General features: G+C 41.0%; 1 protein-coding gene across 1 annotated transcript; it reads right to left on the reverse strand.

Annotated features, from left to right (window-relative positions):
• Positions 1 to 5,241: 5,241 nt before the first annotated feature.
• On the reverse strand, positions 5,242 to 6,109 carry LOC146672494 (C-type lectin lectoxin-Lio3-like). Its single transcript, XM_085400873.1, has 4 exons — positions 6,061 to 6,109; positions 5,625 to 5,969; positions 5,451 to 5,539; positions 5,242 to 5,367 (listed from the first exon to the last, which is right to left on the reverse strand). The coding sequence occupies exons 1-4, from the start codon at positions 6,107 to 6,109 to the stop codon at positions 5,242 to 5,244; spliced, it is 609 nt and encodes a 202-aa protein (XP_085256999.1).
• Between the last annotated feature and the right edge of the window lie 1,748 nt (positions 6,110 to 7,857).

Here is a 7,857-nt window from a genome sequence, read left to right on the forward strand (position 1 = left end):
CCTAACTTGTGAACAGGGGTATTCCTGCTGTGGTCAACTGTTCAGTGTAAGTGATGTCCTGTTTTCATTTACAGATTGCCAAGATGCTGCAGCTTTGCTTTGCCTGGATGGATTTTTGGCTGCAGGCCGAGGTCTTTTAATTTGTTTTAGACTGGTTTAACTCGACAGCAAAGAGCTGAAGATTATTGTGACAACTGTGGCTGTCGATGTTGTTTTGTTTATTTGTTTGTTGTTTTTCTTCATTATATCAGTAGGCACCAATGTGTGTACTGATTGTAGTTGAGAGTGGTTTACTTTTATTTTTTTAATATATCGTTGCAGACAGCGAAGGCGCTGCACGGAAACTCGTCTTTTTCTTGCCACTTTTGCATGCACCGTGGTGGTGAGCTTGGGTGGAGACAGCAATGAAGATTTTCCTTTTTATAGTGTTTTGCCCAGTTGGGGGAACTGACTATATACTTACAGCTCCATCCTATTGAAATAGGTACCTCCCTCGGGTCACATATTTTATTTATGTTTACCAAAATATGAGGAAATCAGGGGCAGCTCAAGACTCGATAACCTGAACTACATGCTGGCCTTAAACTCGCTGTTTTATCAGCATCAAGGCGTTTATTTCTTTTCAGGGTTTTACTCCTGCTACACAATAATCTCACAGATGAACTCAAACTGCACTGAATGTTTCAGTACGACTGTGAAAGACAGCCAAACACACCTGACTGCAGTCTTTAGCTGATGCCCAGTGTCTGATATTTTACACAAATTAGACTCTGAAATAAAATTAATCACCAAGGTAACAGCTTTCTGCTCCCAGCTAACATCAGAGAAATCCCGGAGACGCTGACGAGCTTTCATGTCTTCATCAACAGAGAGGAACCTGAGCTCAGCACACATGTCCGTACCTGAGCCGTGTGAGTGTGTGTTGGGTCTTCGGCTGATATCCAGCAGTCTGCGCTGACGCTGGATCTCCTCCTCATACTGGACGATGGTTTTCTGAACCTCGCAGAAGATTTGTTGACAGACAGCAGCCAGCCTCTCCTGTATGAACTCTCTCAGAGACTCAGCTGAACACATGGCTGCTGAGGCGACGCTGTTTTATTGGTGTTTGATCGACAGGAACAGGAGCGATACTTACTTTGTGTGTGAGCTCGGTTTGCTTCATAGGACGGCAGCCATGTCTGCGCACGCGCAACTCTTCTCCCGCTGTCGCTACTCTGCTGAGGTTTGCTGTAAGCGGTCACGTGGGGCGCTCATGTCCTACGGATCTCCGTATGGGACATTAAAGCAAAAGAAATAAAGGCGTGTTTTGTGGGATTCCGCAAACGTTTTAAATTTATTCCAGTTAAGTTATGTTATTTCACAGGGAACAGAACCGGTTCTTTTCTAAACCTAAAACCTGGATAGTCGTTCGTCTTTATGTTTTAAACCACCGGTGTCGAACTCTAGGCCTCGAGGGCCGGTGTCCTGCAGGTTTTAGATGTGTCCTTGATACAACCAGTGTTGGGTAAGTTACTTTAAAATAGTAACTCAGTTACATTACTAGTTACTTCTCTCAAAAGTAACTCAGTTACTTCAAGTTACTCGTTACTTTCAAAGTAACTAGTTACTAGGGAAAGTAACTTTGGTTTTACTCAGAATTCTCTTGTTAATGTGTTTCTTCCATAACTTTGCCAGTCTTCTAGCTTGCTTACTTGCCACAAGTGCACTGTGCCACCTACCAATAGAAAGGAAAAGATAATGTGCATATTTCCACGAGAGAAATCCCACGCCTGGACCGTCGTTGACCGCCGCCATGATTCTAGCCTACGTCACAGCGTCATGTGCGCCTTTTACATCCAACACAAAAACTGCAGTCGTGGTGCTTTCGATTGTACTCAGAACTCGGAAATTCTGCCTTCTGAATAGGAAGATGTAGGTAACACCAGACTGCAGATGAGCTGCATACAGAGCTGGACTGGGACAGAAAATTGGCCCGGGCATTTTGACTAGAGACCGGCCCACCATTATAGGAAAAATCATAAAGCCTTTGAATGAAAACAAACACTGTTGTGACAGTGATGTACACTGTTCTGATGGTATATATGTATCAATCTATCAATCGTTTGTTGTAAGATTCAGATAATTATTTAATAAAAGCGAGACATTTTAAATGAGAATAAGAAAGAAAAGTATTTCTTTGTGCCCCCCTTTCCCTGTTAATGCCCTACATGCCCCCCTGGCAACACTTTGCTAGACCCACCCCTGCACAGTTACCAGCTGTCAGCTACCTAAAAAAGGATCCTGGTGTTATTTGTCTCTCAGAAACAGTTCATAACTTCAACTCATTCATGTCACCTAAAAGGTAAACCTGTTTCTCCATCACCTGTTCAGCTCTGATGATTCAGTAAGGACATCTCCTGGTTTCATCTTCATGTTTCCCTCTCACCAGATAACCAAACCATATCATAACCAGCAGGTTTACAGCTGTGGCTCCAGCAAACATCAGCTGATACTAGAAATTAATATTTAATAAATTCTAACAGCAGCTGATCAAACGTGCTGCTGTTGTTTAGCGCAACATCCGCTGGTTTCCTCTTTCTGGCGCAAAGTGGGCGATAAATAAACAAGAGAGAAAAGCCGATCAGCTGATCATTGATCAGTTTCATGATTGAAGTAGAAACGGGAGAGGGAGGGGGGAGAATGAGAGAAGAAGAGGCAGCTGTGCAGCAAATACACAGAATAACTCCAGCTTTGTGTCTTTTTCATTGTAGCTGAATTACGGGACAAACTGTTCCTTTTCACCTCAATAAGAAACGCGTAATATTTTCTCTGAATACCAGACGGGACGGTTGGCAACTCTAATAACTTATGAACAAAATAAAGTTCAACATCATTAACTTCATAGCACCACCCAGCTGTATAGAAACTCCGTCATGCTAGCTAGCACGCAGTACGGAAAAAGTCAGCATAACGAAAATAAACTCCACCTAAACTTGGTTTATATCTGACCCAGAGAGACTGCAGGTCATAACTTCTTACCTGAAGTTCAGTTCACACTTGGACCGGCGGCCGCCTCGGGTCTCTTTTCCTCCTGCCTCCCCTTTCCTTCATCCACCTGCTGGCTTCCACCACTTGCTAATGTTACTGAATCTGTGGAAGCTCCACGATAGCCACCACACGAAGTAACGAGTAACGACCATATCTAAATCCCAGTAACGAGTAACGCGTTCCTGATTTTGGCATAATAACTAGTTACCGTGCTCGTTACCACAATAATAACGTAGTTACTGTAACGCGTTACTTAATAACGCGTTAGTCCCAACACTGGATACAACACAGCTGATTTAAAGGTAAATAACCGCCTCAACATGTCTTGACGTTCTCCAGAAGCCTGGTAATGAACTAATCATTTGATTCAGGTGTGTTCACCCAGGGTGTTATCTAAAACGTGCCGGACACTGGCCCCTGAGGCCTGGAGTTTGACACCCCTGTGTTAAATCAATGACAGGATGGCGCCCTTTCCAGTGTGTACCATGCATCTCACCCCATGGTAGCTGGGATACACTCCAGCCACACCTTCTTTGCTTTGTGTTCATACCTAACAGAGAAAGATCACATGCGTCCTCACTAGGAGAGGGATTTGTTGGTGTGTAGGGCTGTAGCCTCAGGTTTCTATTATGAGACAGCGTGTTTTAGATCATTTTACAGAGTAACATCAAAGTAACTTAACAAGTAGTACAAGTTAGCTAATTACACCCAGGTTTTTCTCCTGGGTGTAAATAAGTAAATCATGTCTGAGCAGGGACGCTGAGATTGGAACTTTTACTACCATTGGTGAAAAGTGATCTATTAACAAAACTCTACAATAAAGCATAAGCGCAACACTCATGAATATTCTCATAACTAACATATAACTTAAGGCCCTTTACATTTGAATGCCTGTGATTTTGACATGGACATCAAACTTACAAAGACGCATACAAAACTAAAGAAACAAAAAAGCTTCAGTGTCAAACTAGCTTTACTTTCATGGATCTGTAGCAATTTCGCACAAATGACTCATTCATTTATTAACAGAAAAGCACAATCAAATTACCTACACCACAAATTAAGTTCAAATAAATAAAATGAAATTATTTTCATGTGTTCACTCCAGCTAAGCTAATGAAACAAACAAAGATGTAAATATTGGCAAAATATAAATTTGTTGAAGTCAAATTATATTATTAAATAAGAAATTAATTTAGAAAAGGAAATAAATAATGGTTAAACCGTTCTGTTCACTTACTATTTTAATATTTCTCTCTCATTTTATATTACTTTTTCTATACCTGCCTACATGGATTTATCGTTTTCAACCCAAAAAGCTGTGTATTATTTGTAACACAAAAACATGAATGAAACCACAGAACACATTAAAACCCTTTCAAATATATCATGAAGAAAGCTGAAAGCTACAAAAACAAAAAGTAGACAAAAATGTCAACACAGGCGAAAATACAAGTCAAAACTAAGATCACAACAGTAACTATGGCAACACCAGCACAAACTTTACCCACCACCTGCAGTTCTTACTATGGCCCCGCCCCTCCCCGAGCCTGGTACTACCGGAGGTTTCTTCCTGTTAAAAGGGAGTTTTTCCTTCCCACTGTCGCCAAAGTGCTTGCTCATAAGGGGTCATATGATTGTTGGGTTTTTTTCTCTGAATTTATTATTGTAGGGTCTACCTTACAACATAAAGCACCTTGAGGTGACTTATTTTGGTGCTATATAAGTAAAGTTGAATTGAATTGAATTGAATTGAACTGAATTCATGGCTGTTATAGTTTTCAAACAGTAGAAATAGAAACAGGACATAAACAGTAAAATGTTTTGCTGTCCTCCTGACCTCCTCAAGCAGATCTCTGGCTCTCTTCACTTTCTTCTCCATCATTTGTGTAAGTCAGCAGAGGTTGCTGTCAAATGAAACAGAACTATGGATCCTAATAAACTGCACACAGACAAAGCCTGTGCAGAGACGTCCACAGAAGGACAGTGTCTAAAGTGTTGAAAGAGACGCTGCAAAACAAAGCAAGGGACTAGAGCCTATCAGGAAAACTAGTGAGTGGACCTCTGATAAAAGAATTTCTACCAAACTACAACTGCAGCTGAACAAATGAGCTGTTGGTGGAACTTTACACTCTGAAATATTGAAAGATTCAAAGGATGAGACAGCTCAGCACAGCATGTTATTAACTTCACACATGAAGTGGTTCAGTCCAGTCAGTTTTCAGTTTTGCAGCCACCATCCACATCCTGCTTCTTTGACTGGTTGTCATGGTAACTCTGGACTTTCCTCCAACGAATCCTGAAGTCTGTCAGTCCTTCTGACAGCATGAGGCCTGACAGCTGGACAAAATGTGCAGATGATGAAAAACATGAAGCATAGTTTGAACTTGTGTCAAGTTTGTGTTGGTGACTGAACTGCTGACCTGCTGTGAAACCTGCTGCTGGATCTCTGTGCTGTGCATGTCTGCCTCTGACTGAAGCTTCATTTTCACCACTGTTTGCTTTGTCACTGCTAAAAATGAATCACATATAACAACACAAACATTAGTGTTTTACATGATGACAGGATCTTACAGTGTTTGCATTCTGGACCTCACCTGTGAAACAGAAAAAATAGATTTTGCTGCCACAGTTGCCATCATCCCATTTCCCTGACATTAAATTCATTGCTCCACAGTATTCAACTGAATTTGGGTTATCAGGCTGACCAGACATCCAGTTAGTGAATGTGGAGGTTGTGTTGTCAGACCAGAAGGTCCAGGGATCCCTGTAGAGACCAATCCTCACATACTGAACCCCTGATCCATTCAAAGTGAGCGTGATGTTGGATTTCTCCTCTTTGCTTCTTATACTGGTCAGGTCTGTGTGGTATGTCCTGCAGTACGACTGAGCCGCTGACCAGGAGCGGCTCTCCATTACTAAGATGTAATTTGTACTGCTGGCTGTGAAAGGTTAAAAAAAGGATTCATTTTGAGGCACACATAATTCTCATTAAATTGTAGGGATAACTATGGTAACAAATATTTTTCCCACCATTGTAGCACAGGAAAGGGTAAGAATCTCCACAGGGTCTATCATCCATCTGTGTTTGTCCCTGAAGAGCCACACAGTATTCCTTCGCATTTACACAGTCTGGTTGGCCATTAGCCCAGATCAAAAATTCATGTGTACTGCCAACATAAAAAAGTTTTCCCTCCATGGACCACTTCCAGCTGTAACGATCACTATAGAGCCCTATCCAAGCCCCGTTACTAATCCTTGGTGATATTGAGAATAGAAGTTGGTTGATGGTTGTAGATGGTGACCAAGTCAGTGAAGTGTTCTCTGCAGTAACTCTGAGCTTCAGTCCAGGTCTTCAGCTGGTTCACAAAGTGGTATTCTCTGGAGTGGGGAGGAAGAGTGGAAAGTCCTCCTGAGAAAAATAAAATGTCTTTATTGTTGAAGGTGGGCCGTTAGATGAATAACTGAAAATACTGAAAAATTTTTAACTATTGAAATAGTCACACTATATGGAGTCTATCCAGAGGTTAGAAGTAACAAAGTCTAAATATATATATATATATATATATATATATATATATATATATATATATATATATATATATATATATATATATATATATATACTGAAGTAGAATTTTCTGGTAATTTAATTCTACATGTTATATTTTTACAAAGATTTCTCTCCTTTTAGTTTGTATAACATTTGGTTCAACACATTTGGGGGAAGTTTGACATCACTATGTGGCTTCAAACATCAAAGTTCTTTGAGTCTAAATGGAGGGAATGATAACACATAAAAGAAAGTCCTGCTGGTGAATGAGTTATATTTTAAAATTTATTTTTCTCTTCTCTGTAGTCAAACTGCAACAAGGATGTGTAGTGCAACCATGTACAACTAATATAGTAAATCTAATAATACATGTATTACAACATTTTTGGCACACTGGCCTGTGAATCCTCAAGATCCCATTTTGATGGGTTGGGATCTATTCTTCTCTAGCTCAGAATACTTTGCCCTCTTTCTCTCAATAACTTCCTCCATACGGTCTTCCCAATGCATAGTAAGCTCCAAAAGAGTTACCTGCTTGGAGACAACTGAAGTAAGAATGATGTCTGGCCTCAGTGTTGTCTTGACTACTGCTTTGGGGGAACTTTAACTGTTTTGCCAGATCAGCTCTTAGTTCCCAATCGTGTGCCGTTGCCAACAGGCCAGGCGATGTGTTTGGAACTGCTACTGCTGGCTTCTCCCAAGCTTTAATAAAAAGCAATTGTGTTCTTAAGTGGGCAGAGGTTCCTGCTATGACTGATCCCACTTCAGATAGAATACGCTATGGCTCAGGCTCACTGAGAGTTAGAAAGTATGTGGATGTTTAGGTTTTTACGACTAGATGGGGGCCATCAGAGTCTATACGCGTTTGAGTAACCCTCCTTCAGCCCAAGGATTAAAAGAATTGGGAGGATTTAACAATTTGGTGCCGTGACCCGGATCTTTAGCGTGCTGAGGAGGGCAGATTTGGCCTGTGGTGAGATCGTGAGGCGAGCAGAGGGCCGGTCCAAATATGAAAAGGTAAGCACAGCGTATTGTATTATAAATACCAAATGTGCATATTGGAAATTCTAAATTAGTCTGTTCGCTGAGTTACACGCATTTTCACATTAAATTTTGTCGGTGTCTGGTTTTTGGCACGAGATACTAACATCATAAGTTGAGGCTGAATTCCAGTGTCATAGGAACTGGCTCTAGCAAGAAACTAAAAACATTCTACGTTGAGACTAGAATTGCAGCCCACATTACCTTCCACATTTAACTTTGTCTATGACTGTGTC

This window comes from Rhamphochromis longiceps, linkage group LG3, assembly GCF_057381845.1.
Source record: "Rhamphochromis longiceps isolate RC_006_pf linkage group LG3, R_longiceps_female_GT1.1, whole genome shotgun sequence".
In the NCBI taxonomy this organism is placed as follows: domain Eukaryota; kingdom Metazoa; phylum Chordata; class Actinopteri; order Cichliformes; family Cichlidae; genus Rhamphochromis; species Rhamphochromis longiceps.

Coding starts and splice junctions, on each gene's coding strand:
- LOC146672494 (XM_085400873.1), bottom strand. CDS start 6,109: ATGGATGATAGACCCTGTGGAGATTCTTACCCTTTCCTGTGCTACAAT. Junction 5,970..6,060: donor CCCTTTCCTGTGCTACAATG/GTGGGAAAAATA, acceptor AACCTTTCACAG/CCAGCAGTACAAATTACATC. Junction 5,368..5,450: donor AGCAGCAGGTTTCACAGCAG/GTCAGCAGTTCA, acceptor CATTTTGTCCAG/CTGTCAGGCCTCATGCTGTC.